This window comes from Salvelinus namaycush, chromosome 33 (assembly GCF_016432855.1).
Source record: "Salvelinus namaycush isolate Seneca chromosome 33, SaNama_1.0, whole genome shotgun sequence".
In the NCBI taxonomy this organism is placed as follows: Eukaryota; Metazoa; Chordata; class Actinopteri; order Salmoniformes; family Salmonidae; genus Salvelinus; species Salvelinus namaycush.
In genome coordinates, this window is record NC_052339.1 from 11,889,526 (window position 1) to 11,909,527 (window position 20,002).

At 41.5% G+C, this 20,002-nt stretch overlaps 1 protein-coding gene across 2 annotated transcripts in view; it reads right to left on the minus strand.

The window, feature by feature from the left end:
* The window catches only part of LOC120027718 (WW domain-containing adapter protein with coiled-coil-like), a 43,742-nt gene extending 24,066 nt beyond the window's left edge, over positions 1 to 19,676 (minus strand). Inside the window, exons 1-4 of one of the 2 annotated variants that reach the window (XM_038972708.1) lie at positions 19,496 to 19,676; positions 19,250 to 19,283; positions 18,329 to 18,521; positions 9,626 to 9,720 (exon numbers count right to left, since the gene is read on the minus strand). In XM_038972708.1, the coding sequence (XP_038828636.1) occupies positions 9,626 to 9,720; positions 18,329 to 18,467 (234 nt within the window). In that variant the 5' untranslated portion in view covers positions 18,468 to 18,521; positions 19,250 to 19,283; positions 19,496 to 19,676. Of the gene's footprint in view, positions 1 to 9,625; positions 9,721 to 18,328; positions 18,522 to 19,249; positions 19,284 to 19,457 lie in introns of both variants that reach the window. The other variant, XM_038972707.1, reaches the window with a different exon arrangement.
* Positions 19,677 to 20,002: the final 326 nt, after the last annotated feature.

Sequence of the window (20,002 nt, forward strand, 5' to 3'; positions counted from 1 at the left end):
GTAAAGTGTTGGTCCCATGTTTCATGAGCTGAAATAAAAGATCCCTGTTTACATTCCTGTTAGTCAGCATTTGCCAAAATAAGCCATCCACCTGACAGGTGTGGCATATCAAGAAGCTGATTAAACAGCATGATCAGTACACAGTCGCACGTTGTGCAAGAGACAAAAGGCCACTTAAATGTGTAGTTTCGTCACCCAACACCACAGATGTCTCAGGTTTTGAGGGAGCGTGTAATTGACTGCAGGAATGTCCACCAGAGCTGTTGCCAGATAATTTAATGTTAATTTCTCTACATTTTTTATTTTATTTCACCAGGTAGGCCAGTTGAGAACAAGTTCTCATTTACAACTGCAACCTGGCCAAGATAAAGCATAGCAGTGTGACAAAAACTACAGAGTTACACAAACAAACGTACAGTCAATAACACTAAAGAAAATTAAAATAGAAAGATCTATGTGCTGTGTGTGCAAATGTAGAAGAGTAGGGAGGTAGACAGCAAATAGGCCATAGAGGCAAAAATAATTACAATTTAGCATTAATACTGGAGTGATATATGAGCATATGATGATGTGCAAGTAGAGAAAAGCCGCCTCCAACGTTATAGAGAATTTGGCATTACATCCAACCGGCCTCACAACTGCAGACCACGTGTACAGCGTAGTGTTGGCGAGCAGTTTGCGAACGTTGTGAACATAGTGCCCACTGGAACACAATTGCAATGTATTGATGGCCATTTGAATGCACAGAGATGCCTGGACGAGATCCTGAGGCCCATTGTCATGCCATTCATCTGCCGCCATCACCTCATGTTTCAGCATAATGCACGGCCCCATGTCGCAAGGATCTGTACACAATTCCTGGAAGTTGAAAATGTCCCAGTTCTTCCATTGCCTGCATACTCACCAGACACGTCATCCATTGAGCATGTTTGGGATGCTCTGGATCAAAGTGCATGACAGCGTGTTCCAGTTCCCACCAATATCCAGCAACTTCGCACAGCCATTGAAGAGGAGTGGGACAACATTCCACAATCAACTCTATGCGAAGGCAATGTGGCACACTACATGAGGTAAATGGTGGTCTCACCAGATACTGACTAGTTTTCAGACCAAGCCACTACTTTGTCTATTTTCTTTAAGGTATCTGTGACCAACAGATACATATCTGTACTCCCAGTCATGTGAAATCCATAGATTAGGAACTAATTAATTTATTTAAATTGACTGATTTCCTTATATGAACAATAACTCAGTACACAAAATGACGACAGTTTAATCACAAATATAAAATGAACTGGTTGATTGAAGTAGGAGAATGTGCATTCCAACAACGAGCTGCAGTTTTGGAATAATTGCGTCCGTTTATTTTCTACTTCAGCTACTTTGTGAACTGCTAGAGCCATTTAGAGTTGTTTAGCCGAGGCTATAACCCTCCTAAACATAGACCGGTTCTACACTGAAAATACGCAAAAACATTCGTTTGGTAAAGAGCATATTTTCATCAGAATCATTAAGCATATGCCTACAGCGCATTCGGAAAGTATTCAGAACCCCGTCCCTTTCTCCACATTGTTACATTACAACCTTATTCAAAAATGTATTAAATACACTTTCCTCAGTCTACAACAATACCACATTATGACAAAGCGACAACAGGTTTTTAGAAAAAAAAATACAGAAATAACGTAATTACCTAAGTATTTAGACCCTTTGCTATGAGACTCAAAATTGAGCTCCGGTGCATCCTGTTTCCATTGATCATCCTTGAGATGTTTCTACAACTTGATTGGAGTCCACCTGTGGTAAATTAAATTGATATGACATGATTTGTAAAGGCACACACCTGTCTATATATAAGGTCCCACAGTTGACAATACAGGTCAGGTTAAAAACCAAGCCACGAGGTCGAAGGAATTGACCGTAGAGCTCAGAGACAGGATTGTGGCGAGGCACAGATCTGCGGAAGGGTACCAAAACATTTCTGCAGCATTGAAGGTCCCCAAGAACACAGTGGCCTCCATCATTCTTAAATGGAAGAAGTTTGGAACCACCAAGACTCTTCCTAGAACCGGACACCCGGCCTAACTGAGCAATCCGGGGAGAAAGGCCTTGGTCATGGAGGTGACCAAGAACCCAATTGTCACTCTGACAGAGTTCCACTGTGGAGATGGGAAAACCTTCCAGAAGGACAACCATCTCTGCAGCACTCCACCAATCAGGCCCTTATGGTAGAGTAGCCAGATGGAAGCCACTCCAAGGTAAAAGGCACATGACAGCCCACTTGGATTTTTGCCAAAAGGCATCTAAAGGACTCTCAGAACATGAGAAATTAGATTCTCTGCTCTGCTGAAACCAAGATTGAACTCCTTGGCCTGAATGCCAAGAGTCACATCTGGAGGAAACTTGGCACCATCCCAATGGTGAAGCATGGTGGTGGCAGCATCATGCGGTGGGTAAGTTTTTCAGTGGCAGGGACTGGGAGACTAGTCAGGATCGAGGGAAAGATGAGCGGTGCAAAGTACAGAGAGATCCTTGATGAAAACCTGCTTCAGAGCGCTCAGGACTTCAGACTGGGGCAAAGGTTCATCTTCCAACAGGACAACGACCCTAACCACACAGCCAAGACAATGCAGGAGTGGCTTCGGGACAAGTCTCTGAAAGTCCTCGAGTTGGCCTGCCAGAGCCGATCGAACATCTCTGGAGAGAGCTGAAAATAGCTGTGCAGCGACGCTCCCCATCCAACCTGACAGAGCTTGAGAGGATCTGTAGAGAAGGTGAGAAACTCCCGCTGCAAAAGTTGCTTCAATAAAGTACAGAGTAAAGAGTCTGAATACTTATGTAAATGAGATGTCATATTATAAAAATTTGTAAACATTTCTAAAAAACTGTTTTTGCTTTCTCATTATGGGGTAGTGTGTGTAGATTGAAGGGGGATAAAAAATAAATAAATCTATTTTAGAATTAAGTCTAACGTAACAAAATGTGAAAAAAGGGGTCTGAATACTTTCTGAATGCACTGTACAAAGATAGATATATCTATCGGGCAATTAAGCAATTAGGATTTGTTATCTGTAATGGTTATGATAAATGAGGCAATGTTTGTTGCACACTGTTGGCATAGGCCTAGAGATAAATGAGCACATTTTTCTCCAGTGCGGGCCTTGTGTAATAACAATATTTTTCCCCATTCCAAGTGAAAGTATTTCTAATGCCCATCCCCCTTATTTTTGACAAGTGACAAACAACTGTGTAACCTAAAAAATAATGACTACGTTCAATTTGCACCGGAACAAGGTTCCTTGCTGGTTGTCGCATCCCAGTCTTCACAGACGCGACCATCCTATGTCATGTGCAAACTGTCCACAAGACATTAAGAGCCTCCTGTCCAATGACATTGTGTGAACCTGATCGAAGATGACCACTCCTAATCTGGGACGCTATATACATGGTTTTCTCTATAAACTAATGTACTAGTGACGATTGTGTGACAAAAAAAACTTTACTTTTCCATCCTTGCCGTTATGGCAGTGTAAATTGTATCATATATTAAGCATTAAGTTATATTAGACATTGAACTTGAACCCTGGATCTAGCCATCGGACAGTTTTTTGTATAGAGATCTCAGAAATGCAGTGCAACTACGTAACATTTCATGCCTCCTTATGTTACAGGGTGATAACAGTTTCCAGGGGCACACAAATCACCCAAAATATATGTATTTAGTGCTGTTCCAGATCAAATACAATCTTGGTAGACCGAGTCGTCGTCTGTTCTTTCAACCCATCGAAATGTTAAACCAAGTATTTTCATTATATAGACACAACCTAAGTGTTTTAATCAAATCAACTATATGTAGGCTACTGAGCTTGTCTGATGCTTTAAGCACACTGTGATTAAATAACTCAGACACAAATGACTCAAGAGGGAGCCAGTGATCATGACAGCCTAAACAGAAGAGAAAAAAACCTCTTCCTAAACAACAACCTAAAACGCTGCTGGCCTTTGCAGATTCTGCCATTATGTTCCCAAAGTTACCGTTAATAGGCTACACCAGGGGTCGGCAACCTTTTCCATTAGGAGTGCCTATTTTTCTTACCATTTCTTATATTTAACCAGGAAAGTTAGTTAAGAACAAATTCTGATTTACAATGACGGCCTAACCCGGCCAAACCCTAATCCGGACAACACTGGGCCAATTGTGACCCGCCCTATGGGACTCCCAATTACGGCCGGTTGTGATACAGCCTGGAATCGAACCAGGGTCTGTAGTGACGCTTCTAGCACTGAGATGCAATGCCTTAAACCACTGCGCCACTCGGGAGCCCAAACCTCTAACAATCTGCGTGACAGTCATGACTTTCATATGCACATTTCGTGGAACAGTTTCATTTCTTTTATAAAGTCGTATCTCAAAATCCTTGTCATGTGACTAATAAAAATGATATCTTTATGAAAATTATACAAACCTAAAAGTAACTTCTTAACCTTGCCAACTATATAAAAAGAGCCCACGTAAAGCCAACAAATAAACACATTTCAGCCTGCAGATACAAAAGATCCTGATAAAAATAGATCACATTGGCTATGCATGGCCTATCTGCAAGGAACTTGAAACATTGTATCAACTAGGTCCAGCCCAAAGCATGCACTAACAAACTTGCAGCATTGTATAAAATATTCTGGACCCTCAGCACCAGTGAGCTCCAGACAGACACAGCTGTAGGCTATTTGGGCAAGGGGTAAGAAGTAATCAGGTAGGCAGGCCTATTTTATGACGATTCCACCGGATCAGAGCATTACATTTTTTCCTGTTTCTTTCATGCCGATTGGTTATTGAAAGGGAGAGCTGGATAGATTCAAAGGCTACACAAAGGCTACACAAAGGCTACATAAAGGAACTAATGTAATTTTCAATGGATGTAAAAACAGACTGTTCACTTGCTGTTTGAGGTGAAGATTTTTTGTATTTGAGAAGCTCATTAATAGTGGTGGTGAGTTAAGACAAATCAGATATACAAATCAGACCGACCAATTGGGCACATTTATAAGCCTATATTTGCTCGCAGGCCAGGTAGCCTAGGCCTACTACGTATAATCAGGTGAGTGTCCTTACTCAATATTGACAGGAGCGCTCCAAACAAAATTAATAAATTGACAACTCGTAAATAGAATAACACAAAATGTGTTTCTCAAAAGTGTAGCCTGGGATGTGCACTCTGCAAACAACATGTCCACTCCTACAATGAGAACTGTAAAATACCAATAATAATAAATTGAATGTATTAACAGAAATTATGGGAATTAACGGTAATTGTACTACTGGTGATAATGGTGTGCCATCCCCACAGCCTTCGCAATGGATTAGTCCACTGAAACAGGCGTCAATCAAGACACGTGCCATACAATTTATACTTTTTTGGGGCAGCTGCTCGACCCTAAACAAATATTGTCGACCAAAAGCCAATCGACTTAATGGGGTCAGCCCTAATGCACTTCCAAAATGTAATGCTTCTAACTGAAAGAGTCCCCCCTTACCTTGATACTGTCATTAACATGGTTCTTAAATTATGAATTATATTTGTTGGAATGCGAATTTGGTGTCAAGCTGTTTAATTACGCTGTGATATTTTCACACACACACACCATCTGATCCAGGAAGGAATTTTCGGAATGACAGTCAAGTGACAAACAGCTGTTGTGATGGAGCTTGTGATGAAAGGAAAGGTGTTTGCGAGGAATGTCCATAATATTTTGGTGTGGGGAATCTCATTCGTTACGACGGTGAAGATTGGTTGTGTCTGGATACACGGATCTAAGATTCCTAACGAATTGATGTTGGACATCTGTTGTTGTCCTCTTGATTTACAGCAGGGTCGTTAGATTGATGAGAAGCATCAAGGTAATTAATTAGTTCATGTTTTCATATGTTTTTGTGCACAGTCCACGGTGCGCAATTGTGTATATAGACTGTTTGCGCAACACCCAACGCTATTCTTATTAATTATTCTGGATATTGACAAACTACATAGCTTAGTGGGCTTCTCACAATAAGATCTGTTATTGAAATAACATGAAATATATTTTGGTTTCCATGTTACACCTGCAATTGTAAAACAATACAAGGGGCTTGACGTAGCCTACTTGAACTTGGAGCTCAGACCTTCATGTAGTCTATTGGAATAGGCCTGTATCTGGAAAATCTAATATTTCCTCAATTTGGTGTATGAAAAGTCTTTGTAATTATGTAGCCAAATTATAAAGTTACCTTGCGGCCTTATAACTATCCGCGATTTCAGTTTTTATCCATTTTGTGAGATGTGGCCACCTTAGTTTGTTTCGCGCCTCTTCAGTTGAAGGGTCTTGCGCCACGCTTGCGGTAAAACCATTTGCGGCTATTATGAGGACGACAACATTAATGCTGGCTTCACATTGGCTTTCCATACAAATCCTTCCATTACAAAAGGAACCTGGTTTTTGGTGTGCTTCTCATTATAAAACCAGCGATGGCGAGATTCAAAAATGGTGATATTAATTCTACAGCTATTTATGGATGTATTAAGCATGCATGCATTTTTTTATTTTTTCACCTTTATTTAACCAGGTAGACCAGTTGAGAACAAGTTCTTATTTACAACTGCGACCTGGCCAAGAAAGCACAGCAGTGCGACAAAAGAGTTACACATGGAATAAACAAACGCACAGTCAATAACACAATAGAAAAATCTATATACAGTGTGTGCAAATGTAGAAGAGTAGGGAGGTAAGGCAATAAATAGGCCATAATGGCGAAGTAATTACAATTTAGCATTAACACTGGAGTGATAGATGTGCAGATGATGATGTGCAAGTAGAGATACTGGGGTGCAAAAGAGCAAGAGGACAAGTAACAATATGGGGATGAGGTAGTTGGGTGTGCTATTTACAGATGGGCTGTATACAGGCACAGTGGTAAGCTGCTCTGACAGCTGACGCTTAAAGTTAGTGAGGGGGAGATAAGTCTCCAGCTTCAGTGATTTTTGCAATTAGTTCCAGTCATTGGCAGCAGAGAACTGGAAGGAAAGGCAGCCAAAGGAGGTGTTGGCTTTGGGGATGACCAGTGAAATATACCTGCTGGAGCGCGTGCTACGAGTGGGTGTTGCTATGGTGACCAGTGAGCTGAGATAAGGCGGAGCTTTACCCAGCAAAGACTTACAGATGACCTGGAGCCAGTGGGTTTGGCGACGAATATGTAGTGAGGGCCAGCCAACGAGAGCATACAGGTCACGGTGGTGGGTAGTATATGGGGCTTTGGTGACAAAACTGATGGCACTGTGATAGACTACATCCAATTTGCTGAGTAGAGTGTTGAAGGCTATTTTGTAAATGACATCGCCAAAGTCAAAGATCGGTAGGATAGTCAAGTTTTACGAGGGTATGTTTAGCAGCGTGAGTGAAGGAAGCTTTGTTGCGAAATAGGAAGCCGATTCTATATTTAATTTTGGATTGGAGATGCTTCATGTGAGTCTGGAAGGAGAGTTCACAGTCTAACCAGACACCTAGGTATTTGTAATTTTCCACATATTCTAAGTCCAAACCATTCAGAGTAGTGATGCTAGTTGGGCGGCAGGGTGCGGGCAGCAATTGTTTGAAGAGCATGCACTTAGTTTTACTAGCATTTAAAAGCAGTTGGAGGCTACGGAAGGAGTGTTGTATGGCATTGAAGCTTGTTTGGACGTTTGTTAGCACAGTGTCCAAAGAAGGTCCTGATGTATACAGAACTGTGTCGTCTGCGTAGAGGTGGATCAGAGAATCACAAGCAGCAAGAGCGACATCATTGATATATACAGAGAAAAGAGCCGGCCCAAGAATTGAACCCTGTGGCACCCCCATAGAGACTGCCAGAGGTCAAGACAACAAGCCCTCCAATTTGACACACTGAACTCTGTCGGAGAAGTAGTTGGTGAACCAGGCGAGGCAGTCATTTGAGAAGCCAAGGCTACTGAGTCTGCTGATAAGAATATGGTGATTGACAGAGTCGAAAGCCTTGGCCAAGTTGATGAAGACGGCTGAACAGTACTGTCTTTTATTGATGGCGGTTATGATATCGTTTAGGACCTTGAGCGTGGCTGAGGAGCACCCATGACCAGCTCAGAAACCAGATTGCATAGTGGAGAAGGTACGGTGGGATTCTAAATGGTCGGTGATCTGTTTAACTTGGCTTACGAAGATTTTAGAAAAGGCAAGGCAGGATGGATATAGGTCTGTAGCAGTTTGGGTCTAGAGTGTCTCCCCCTTTGAAGAGGGGGATGACTGCGACCGCTTTCCAATCTTTGGGGATCTCAGACGATACGAAAGAGAGGTTGAACAGGCAAGTAATGGGGGTTGCAACAATTTCGGCGGATCATTTTAGAAAGAGGGTCCAGATTGTCTTGCCCAGCTGATTTGTACGGGTCCAGATTTTGCAGCTCTTTCAGAACATCAGCTATCTGGATTTGGGTGAAGGAGAAGCGGGGGGGGCAAGTTGCTGCAGGGGGTGCTGAGATGTTGGCCGGGGTAGGAGTAGCCAGGTGGAAAGCATGGCCAGCCGTAGAAAAATGCTTATTGAAATTCTCGATTATCTTGGATTCATCGGTGGTGACAGTGTTTCCTGGCCTCAGTGCAGTGGGCAGCTGGGAGGAGGTGCTTTTATTCTCTATGGACATTAGTGTCTTTTTGGAATTAGTGCCACAGGATGCAAATTTCTTTTGAAAAAGCCTTAACTTTCCTAACTGACTATTTGGTTCCTAACTTCCCCGAAAAGTTGCATATCGCGGGGGCTATTCGATGCTAATGCAGTACGCCACAGGAAGTTTTTGTGCTGGTCAAGGGCAGTCAAGTCTGGGGTGAACCACAGGCTATATCAGTTCTTAGTTCTACATTTTCTGAATGGGGCATGCTTATTTAAGATGGTGAGGAAATTTCTTTTTAAAGAGCAACCAGGCATCCTCTACTGACGGGATGAGGTCAATATCCTTCCAGGATACCCGGGCCAGGTCGATTAGAAAGGCCCGCTCGCTGAAGTGTTTTAGGGAGCGTTTGACAGTTGCCAATATCTGTATGAACCCTGCTTAAAGGCTATATAGTCCTAGGTCTATGTTGTTGTATAGGTGGAGTTATGGGCCAATTGGTATATATTCCTTTTAGTTCACATGTGGAACTGAATAAAAATCATATTTATTTTAGTTTCAAACCATTTTTAAATGTGGATCCAATGTCACACATTGGACCCATTATTTATAGAAAGACCCACATACAGGACAAGGTATTGGTCCAGTCTCTGGAGTGTAGCTGTTCCCACTCAGAGACAGACTGTCTGAACCTCTTCAATGTGCTAAATACGTCAATCACTAGGGGTTCATCACAATAGTCTCTCCTTACTCCTGAAGTGTGCACTTGTACACACCCCCACACATTTCAAATCATTGAAGTGGTATAGGCATGTGCTAGAGGGAGTTTACACCATATCTCTTAAAGCAATCATTTCAAATCCATGCAGTGAAGTAAACAATTGCACACTCCTGGGGAAAGGAGAGATAGGGACATGGCCCAGCCCACCATGACATAGCATCGACAATACAGAGAGGTGGTAAGCGGGTACTGTACTTACTGCGTCTGATGTCTTGCTGGGGTTCGAATGTGAATTGGAGCTGCTATGATGTGTGCTGTGGTTGTGTGAATTTTCCTGTGGAGAATAACTCGTCCCTAGAAAAGAACAAAAAGGTAGATGGTTTTTAATTCAACCAATAGGCAACATTGTTATTATACTATCATATTGCTAGATATGGAACAATAACGACAGTCCTTTGTCCAATTCTGTGTAATTGAAAATCCAATCAAGATAAATGGTAGCCTAACTAACCTAGTAGCCTAACTTATGGGACTTCCAATAACGGCCGGTTGTGATACAGCCTGGAACTGAACCAGGGTCTGCAGTGACACCTCTAGCGCTGAGATGCAGTGCCTTAGACCACTCCGTACCTCGGGAGCCCTGATACGGGCATCCAACTACCATCAGACTGACACAAAAATAAACCTGTGAGTCTAATCAAACCAAACCGACACTACAATATTTAGTTATTGCAACTTACAAGTTGACCACTTTTCAGATACAGTAAGTGTATATATGGTGTAAACAAATTTAGAGGAAAACTGACTTGCCAGCAAGATACATCTCCAATTCAAACTAAAAAGTTGAAGCTTACAATTAACAAATCTTTTACTACAAACCATTGCCAAATTAAAGTGGCATCACTGGCAAATTTTTTAAACTTAACTAGGCAAGTCAGATAGATGGGTAAAGTACTCACTCATCTGCCAGTTAAGACTTTTTTATTATTATTATTTTTTTTACTTCCTTTTGATGCAGATACAAATGGTGTTTTAAAATTTACTGGGCCATAATGCTTGTGGATGCTGCCCAAGGGGGAGGAGGGATGATTGTGTGTGTGCGCACGCATGTCAATGTATCAGTGAGAAAGCCTCCTGTCCCATAGGGCAGGTGTCAGTCATACTGCTATTCCACTGTATCCAGCCTTTAACATGAGCACATTTTATTTTATTTTTATCAAACATGTTGCAAGTTACTCTATTATTTTTTTGCCTTCAAATAGTCCCGTTCTTTTCTTCTACCCTGCAACTCTTCACTGGGTCCTTTGTGTACAAGAGATGTGTTTTCTGTCAATATACCTAGTAAAATAACAGTTATTTAACAACCTAGGGGAACGCATAAAAAAAAATATATATATTGAATACTGCTTCTTACGTCTTATATTTCCTGGTTTGGGATTTTGTTTCGTTTTTTCACACTGAATATAACATTTACTCATTGAGATAATGAAATAGATGTTCTGAGTCCATGTCAATGCTTAAATCACAGCAGAAGACCATTTAGGCCTGAAAATGAGATATATTTGAGTGTAATTCCCCTTTTATTGAGTATCTAGCAAGAGCAGAATGTGTCAGTCGAGCAGTGTTTCTGCCGTTAGCCCTACTGCTGTAGCACATGTCAATGCAGTTTGAAAAAACAAAAGCCATCCAATGGATACAAATTAACACAGTTTTCAGGTATGACTACTTTGCAGTATACATTTAATTGAGAAGGTTTATGGGGAAAGTTTGTCTACCTACAAGATGCCAGTTATCATTAGCATCACTAAATGGCTACATACGGACAGACGCACACCAAAAAGACAGACGGCCAATCTTGCTGGAAATGAATTGGCAGATAGAGTCACGTTTGGATTTTTAAGCCAATAGTGGCTAACCAGGGGTGGGATAATGTCAATGTGGCTTTGATTGGATAGCGGCCGGGAGTTTTTTCTTTATTTTACTTTTTTTCTACATTGTAGAATAATAGTGAAGACATCAAAACAATGAAATAACACATATGGAATCATGTAGTAACCAAAAAAAGTGTTGAACAAATCAAAATATTTTTTATATTTGAGATTCTTCAAAGTAGCCACCCTTTGCCTTTGACAGCTTTGCACACTCTTGGCATTCTCTCAACCAGCTTCATGAGGTAGTCACCTGGAATGTATTTCAATTAACAGGTGTGCCTTGTTACAAGTTTATTTGTGGAATTTATTTCCTTAACGCATTTGAGCCAATCAGTTGTGTTGTGACAAGGTAGGGATGGTATACAGAAGATAGCCCTATTTGGTAAAAAAACAAGTTCATATTATGGCAAGAACAGCTCAAATAAACAAAGAGAAAGACAGTCCATCATTACTTTAAGACATGAAGGTCAGTCAATCAGGACAATTTCAAGAACTTTTAAAGTTCAAAAACCATCAAGCGCTATGATGGAACTGGATCTCATGAGGACCGCCACAGGAAAGGAAGACCCAGAGTTACCTCTGCTGCAGAGGAGAAGTTCATTAGAGTTACCAGCCTCTGCTTCACAGAGTTCAAGTAGCAGACACATCAACTGTTCAGAGGAGACTACGTGAATCAGGCATTCATGGTCGAATTGCTGCAACCACTACTAAAGGACACCAATAATAAGAAGAGACTTGCTTGGGCCAAGAAACACGAGCAATGGACATTAGACCGGTGGAAATCTGTCCTTTGGTCTTAAGAGACCAAATGTGAGATTTTTGGTTCCACCTGCCGTGTCTTTGTGAGACACAGAGTAGGTGAATGGATGATCTCTGCATGTGTGGTTCCCACTGTGAAACATGGAGGTGGTGGTGCTTTGCTGGTGACACTGTCGGTGATTAATTTAGAATTCAAGGCACACTTAACCAGCATGGCTACCACAGCATTCTATAGCGATACACCATCACATCTGGGTTGCGCCTAGTGGGACTATAATTTATTTTTCAACAGGACAATGACCCAACACACCTCTAGGCTGTGTAAGGGCTATTTGACCAAGAAGGAGAGTGATGGAATGCTGCATCAGATGACCTGGCCTCCACAATCAACCAACCTCAACCCAATTGAGATGGTTTGGCATGAATTGGACTGCAGAGTGAAGGACAAACAGCCAACAAGTGCACAGCATATGTGGGAACTCCTCCAAGACTGTTGGAAAAGCATTCCAGGTGAAGCTGGTTGAGAGAATGCCAAGAGTGTGCAAAGCTGTCATCAAGAAGAATCTAAAATATATTTGGATTTGTTTAACACTTTTGGTTACTACATGATTCCATGTGTGTTATTTCATAATTTTGATGTCTGTACTATTATTATACAATGTAGAAAAAAGTAAAAAAGTAAATAATTAAACTTTAATGCGTGGGTGTGTCCCAACTTTTTACTGGACTGTATACCCTCATGTTATATTAGGGAAATTGTGTTTCCAGAGCTAGGGCTGACAGTGAAGACCAGAATCAACAATCTCTACATATTCAAAACAGTTGCTTTGTGAGAAGGTGTTAAAGTTCAGTTAGCCATTGTTATGTAAACGCTGGCTGAAAAGTACCAGTGGCCTGGCTTTGGTGCCAAGAGAGAGTAGATCCGCCTGAGCCTTTTCCCAGTGAGACACAGGTGCCTGCCCGCGTAGATGGAAAAAGTAAAGTCTGTGCCTTTTTAGTAAAACACTGGGGCAAATCCTGTATGGAAATGCATCATTAGAGGCAGAAATAGCGCCATCAAACGCAGAACTGTTTGGGTCGAGGAAACCCGGGACAGCACAGCCCAGTTTCACAACTGGTGCAAGCTCGATTAGAATTTGGGCTGGTGACGCCGTTACTACGCAACCACCAAGCTGATCACTGCTGGATGCTGTAAACGACTGGCTAGCTTGGGATTGTTGCTGTTAGTTAGCACATGGACAAACAGTACTGCAGTAGTCAGACATGACACAAATTAACACCATACCTGGATCCGTCATTCACTTTTGCACTACACAATAAACTTATGATAACAGTCATCCCTCAAATGATAGCAAATCAGAGTTGAAACAAGCTAGCGAGCTAACGTGAGCTAGTAGGAATTTTAGCTGGCCAGGTTGTATTGAAAGCTAGCTAGCTACATCATATCAAACCTGTCATCTGGTTTGCTTGGTTAGCTAGCAGCTAATAGCCAATGCCATGACAAGCACGATTAAGCTACATAGCTAGCCTGTTACGCCAACAACGACGCTAACGTCAGCAAGCTAGTACATGGCTCCAAGTCTGGCTGGCACTGGCAGGAGTATGGGATAACGTTAGTTACTGCATGGTGAGGGTGAATTAAATTCTTCAACATCTTGCTAGCTAGCAAACATTAGCAAAGCCAGCTGCAGTCACATATAGGCTCAAGCAAGATGACCTAATTTCTGATTTCTGGAGGCAGTGGAAACAATCTGAGCTAGCCCACCAAGGCCAGCCCAACCTGAGTAGACTTCAAAGTGACAATGGAACCGTGGCTATAGTGTACTGCTTTTGACCACCAGGGCCCATATGACAGGGCATCCCTGAACGAAACAGGTGGGGGAGGTAGAGGTGTCAAACACTCATATCTATGGCAACCAAAATGCCAGCCATTGCCATGAATAACTATTAGCTGTGACAGCCCTGTGCAGCCAGCAGTATCAGCAGCAGACATTTAATAATAAATATGGTTGGGTATGGAGGTATGCTTTATCTAAAGATGTTTCAACAGCCAAGAAATTAAACTAATTAAGACATTATCACATAAATGACTGTCACACTTATTTCCTTGCAAGCGTAAATGTTATGATAATCTAACTTTTATAGAAATAATGCAGATCTCTAGGTTAGAAGACTGACAAACGGGCAGGAGAAGTTGGTGCCACTGTGCATAAAAGGTCCTAAAGCCTCGTGACTGACGTGAAAACCAGAACATTGAGGCTTAGTTTGTGGTCACTGTGCATGAAAGACTATGGGGTAATAAGTAGCTGTCAACGTCTAGTCGACCAACTTTGGCAACTTTCAAAACAGGCATTTTTCCTTCCTTCAAGTAATCATTGATCTTACATTACTAGATAGATTTTAGAAAGCTAGCCATTGCATTGCTTTCAACAATCACGGCATGTCAGAGTGACTTCAAGGATTTCTGCATTTTTTAACAGAGCCCTGGTCCTTAACTCTGAGCCTCGTCCCATGCAGTAGGCCTAGTTGCTGTGGCCATCTCTTATTTTGTTCCTCATATGGTATGTTGAAGAATGATCAAAGAGTTGGCTACAACATATAGGGCCTATAGTATGGGATGAATGTTAATTAGCGCCTACCAACAGTGAAAGACTGCTGGAAAAGGGGGTTAAGAAAGTATGTATCATTTAACTAACATGTCAAACCGAAAGCAAATTGATTAATAAAATGTGCTGCCATTTCCTAGCACTTAAGATATAACTCCCCATAAAAAAAATAGTTCTCGCAATCATAGGCTGAGCTTGTATATCAGAGGCATGTTTTACCTAGATGAAATACAACGTTGAGTTCACTCTGTCATGCATTTGATCATATGTAATTAGGCAGGCTTTTTTTCCAGTGTAGTATTTACAGTGTATGCACGGACTTATCATAGGGGAACTCAATTCAGGGCCTGTATTCATAGTGTCTCAGAGTGGGAGTGCTGCAGTTTTGCCTTTTAGACCATAATGACTAAGATTACATGGACAGGAGGGACCTGATCCTAGACCTCTGACACGTTTGTTGAATACGTGCCCAGATGTCCCTTTGGCTGCGTTTACAGGGCAGGGAAATTTTGATAGCTGTCCCACTAATGAGTTTTTTTTACCAATAATAAATCAGCTAGTTTCAAATCAGATACATTTCAATGCTGATCTGATTAGTCAAAAGACGAATTAATGAACAAAATATCAGATTTGGGCTGCCTGTGTAAACGCAGCCGTTGCCACTGTTACATATAGCCCATGAGCCACAGATATGTTCAGCTAGATATTAGGGGTGTAAAGGTACACGTATTTGTACCGAACAATTAGGTACAGGGACCTTGGTACGGTACCACACTATGAAACCCAAAAATATTTACAATACAAAAACACTAGGCCTATAGGCCATGCCTACGCTGTAGGCCTCTTGAGTAAATCATTCCAGGCTAGTTAAACTATACAAAAATATAAAAAGACAACGTGAAGCACTGGCCCCATGTTTCGTAAGCTGAAATAAAAGATCCCACTAATGTTCCATGCGCACAAAAAGCTTTTTTCTCAAATGTTGTGCACAAATTTGTTTATATCCCTGTTAGTGAGCATTTCTCCTTTGCCAAAATTATCCATCCACCTGACAGGTGTGGCATATCAATAAGATGATTAAACAGCATGTTCATTACACAGATGCACCTTGTGCTGGGGACAATAAAAGACCACTAAAATGTGCCGTTGCTTCACAACACAATGCCACAGTTGAGGGACCACGCAATTGGCATGCTGACTGCAGGAATACCCACCAGAGCAGTTTCCAGAGAATCATTTAAAGAATTTGGCAGTACGTCCAACCAGCCTCACAACCACGTGTAACCACACCAGCCCAGGATTTCCACATCCAGCTTCTTCACCTGCGGGATAGTCTGAGACCAGCCACCCGGACAGCTGATGAAACTGAGGAGTATTTCTGTCTGTAATAAAGCCCTTTTGTGGGGGAAAACTTATTCTGATTGCCTAGGCCCGGCTCCCCAGTGGGTGGGCACCCATGGCTGCGCCCCTGCCCAACCATGTGAAATCCATAGATTAGGGTCCAGATTAGGGTCCAATGAATTGATTTCAATTGACTGATTTCCTTATACGAACTGTTACTCATTAAAATCGTTGAAATTGTTGCGTTTACATTTTTGTTCAGCATAGTTAAAACTATAGCATTTCAAACTGTCCTTTTGTGAGGCACGGACGGGAACAAGTTCTGTTCTATAGCGAGTGACGGGTTCAATAAACCAGGAGGATTCTTCATCATCGTTTAAAATCTCCAATTTCGGAACATTTTGGTTTCAACGGCAATGGACAGAGTATGTCGCCACTTCTCAACGAAAATAGCCTATGCAGCTGCCAACACCTCAAACATGTTGACACACTTACGCCGACATCGACCCAGTACTCCTACCACTGGAGCAAGACTGAAAGGCAAAAAAACAACTTCACCCCGCTGCATTCACGCAGCCGATTCTGACCAGGAAATAACAAGAGCGATAGGTATGTTTCCAGCTGTGGATATGCGCCCGTTCTCGTGGTTGAGAAGAATAGGGGGTTTCAGCACCTCGTGAAAGTGCTCGAGCCACGTTACAAACTTCGTCCTCTCACAACCATTTCAGCAAACAGGTAGTACCCGCTCTATATAACCAAGCTAAAGATGAAGTTGTCAATTAATTGGCCAATGCACCCTGCACTGCGCTTACTGCAGATGGACTGCAGAGTGCTACTTAACAGTGACAGCCCATCACATTACCCTGAGTGGGAAATGACAAGTCCCGTGCTACAGACAATGCCCCTTTATGAGAGTCACACAAGTGTGCATATTTGTATCTTCGTAAGAAAACATTATAGCATACGCCTACACAATGTCTGAGCCATGTTTATGTATTGATTTTAATCGCATATTCCACTATTTTATTGCGGTTGAGTAATCATGTGTTTTTATTCATTTTTAAGAAAATACAAAGTGTTGTTATTCCTGATTGTGCTCTCATCAGGCATTATATGACAACATGATCATATATGGAATCAGGAATAACAACACTTTGTATTTTCTTAAAAATCTACCAAAGTAGCTGTTGGAAATTTCATTTTCCTGCTGTACCGAAACGTGGCCCCAAAATGTACCAAACCATGGGTTTGGTGAAACGTTAGACCCGTACCAGATATTGATGAAGTGATATAATCTATACACTGGTCTTTCACTGTTCGTACATGTCTCATTAGGTTAAGCCATTCTCATTGTGGGTGAAGAAGCCAAACAGCGACCGATTTCCAGTCAGGTTAGGGGGAGAGAGAGGACATTTTGGATAAAATGACCGAAGCCAAGAAATAGGCTAACACAGTACCTGTAAATTAGCCTAAATAATCGGAAGTTGTATAAAAGAATGATGCACAGCTAGAGTTAACCAGATGCAAACCAGAAGAAGTATAACAATGGGAAATTAAGGTTGCACACTATAATGCTGTTATGTCACGGCCAAGTATCCAAAGTTGGTGTGTTTGAATACTATTCGCAAAATAAATTACAATTAAAGACTAGTGGTTAGTTAGGGAAATGTTTACAGAGGCTACCTGAATTAATCAAAATATAAGCAAACAGTTGACAGAACTATTCATCTAATATTGTGCATTTGCAAACTGAAGCGCTAATTCAAGGAGATGCACTTTCCTGAGTTGGCGTTAGCCAACTAGCTTTCATGACTTGACTGTCTAGTTTCACCACAGCACTCAGAACGTTGTCTCGTCTTCCCTATCCTAGATAGTAAGTATCATTCGACTAATGTTTGACAATGCAACAGGTAAATAACTGTCATTAAACCGTTTAAGAAATGTGGCTTGCTATCTGCCTACTAGAATCACAACAATGGTTGCCAAATGAACCACACCAAACTATTAAAGATCAATTTATGGCATGTGACCAAACCCTACTTCTCACGTCTTACAAGTCATAACTGTTGCCTTGAGCTTCAGATCCAGAAACTCAACCTAATGAGAGAAAGTAGGTCTACTGTTGTTGTATTAGCAACAGTGCAGTATTTCTGAATAGGTGTAGGCTATATCATCCTAGGCTATGTCATTCAGTTTAACATTTTAAGGCTGCAGACAAATCAGCAGTAAAATTAGCCGAGGGAGAAATTAAGTCAGACACTGGTGGTTAGCTACTTCAAATAGATGGTTTGTTTTGATCAAGATCGTTTTAGACGTATTTCTCACCTCCATCCCTCTCTCTGGCCCGGTGCGTGTGGACTGCCTTTGCCCTGCCATGCCCCGTGTTATCGATGTGTTTGTTGTCAGGACTGTCAGATCGCCGATACATTTTACATGGAGGAGTGGCATCTGCGGTGTCTCGCATCTTGTCATGGCGATGATCACCACCGGGGTGACTCTTCGACGAGTATTTGAGCGTCTGAAAACACCAAAGACATTAATAACGTTAGATTCTGGAACTGCAATCTGTTCAGAGCAATGCTCGATTAGAACGGCTCGAGCAGAATCTATAAATAATGTGCACAAATATCATTGCCAATAAAAAGTGTGTGTCTTGCAAAATCCATAAAGTCGTGACTTAATCTTGTATTTAGATCAGCTGTGCCTGTAGTACGTCACACGCTATTATAATGGCTCCATGGATGGGCATTGGAAATAGACTAAACCCTGCGCATTTAAGAATAAACTAAATGCTGGGTTAAACGACACATTTTTAAATCAATAGATCCATGGTAGTTTAAGTGTTGTCTGTCTTGACATAACTAGGTATAATTATTCCATTGCACAGAAAAACTCATTTATATGGCTGTACAAATTGGTAACTGAACGTTGTTTACATACTTCTGATCTTTGGTCTTACATCGCGCGAGCTGTGACATATTACGAATAGGCCGGAATTCCAGCTAACGTTAGCTAACAGGCTAACTTAACTCCAATAAAACTCGCTAGTAAATGTGTTCATAAGGCAAAGTTAGATCTGCCGGTCATAATTATGAAAACAAACAGAGCATTCTTTTTTTGTTCAAATTCAAAGGAAAGTGGCTACTTTTCGATTTATTTTCCGCACTGAGGCCTGTAGTGTTCAGGAAGCCTGCACTAGAGTATCCATTTTAATCTTATTTGTTGCTAGCTAACATTAACAAGTACCTGGTAGGGCTGTGAATCCCTTCGGTCGTTGCACCTAAAAAATAAAGAAACAGGTTGTAAAGATGAATGTAAAAAAAAAACTGTACAATAGTCTGCAACAGCTGAATATCTGCCATAAATGTCTACTTATTTTGGTTTCAATAAAAATGGCGGATTGTCAAAGCTAAGAAGGAAATTCTGAATAGAAGTAAGGTTAGGAGCTATTTACCCATCGCTGAGTCTCGGTTGTTTCCTTGCATACATTACCATCAATGCCGTGTTATTGTGTGTGGAGTGGATGTGAAAGATGGACTAAGTTATGTTTTCTTTTTGTTTCAGCAACCCGTTCTCTTCTATTATTTCAATAGTTCTGATTATTTTGAGGAGCTCTTCGGCTTCGCTAATCAGAAGAGGGCTCACGATCCATCTCCCACTCGCAAACACCAACTGCCCCTATCTACCAAAAAGCGAAGCTCAGGCTGCAAACCACCCGCTTCCCTCCCACCACTACATCCGGGAAACTGTGGGGCTAAACTCGGCCGCCATCATCCGGTTGCCGATTAAATAACATCGGCAAAAAAAATATTAGCTACCGGTACTTTGTCACTTTTGGTCACAAATACACTCTTTCAAAGGAGTTGATGTCTAGTAATTCGAGTATCTACTTAAAACAGATTCTCCCTTTTTCGATTGTGGATATCTTGTGACACTTGGTAGATATTTGTGGAAGTGAATTGACAAATATTGTGATCTATTGTACAGTATGTTGTGTAC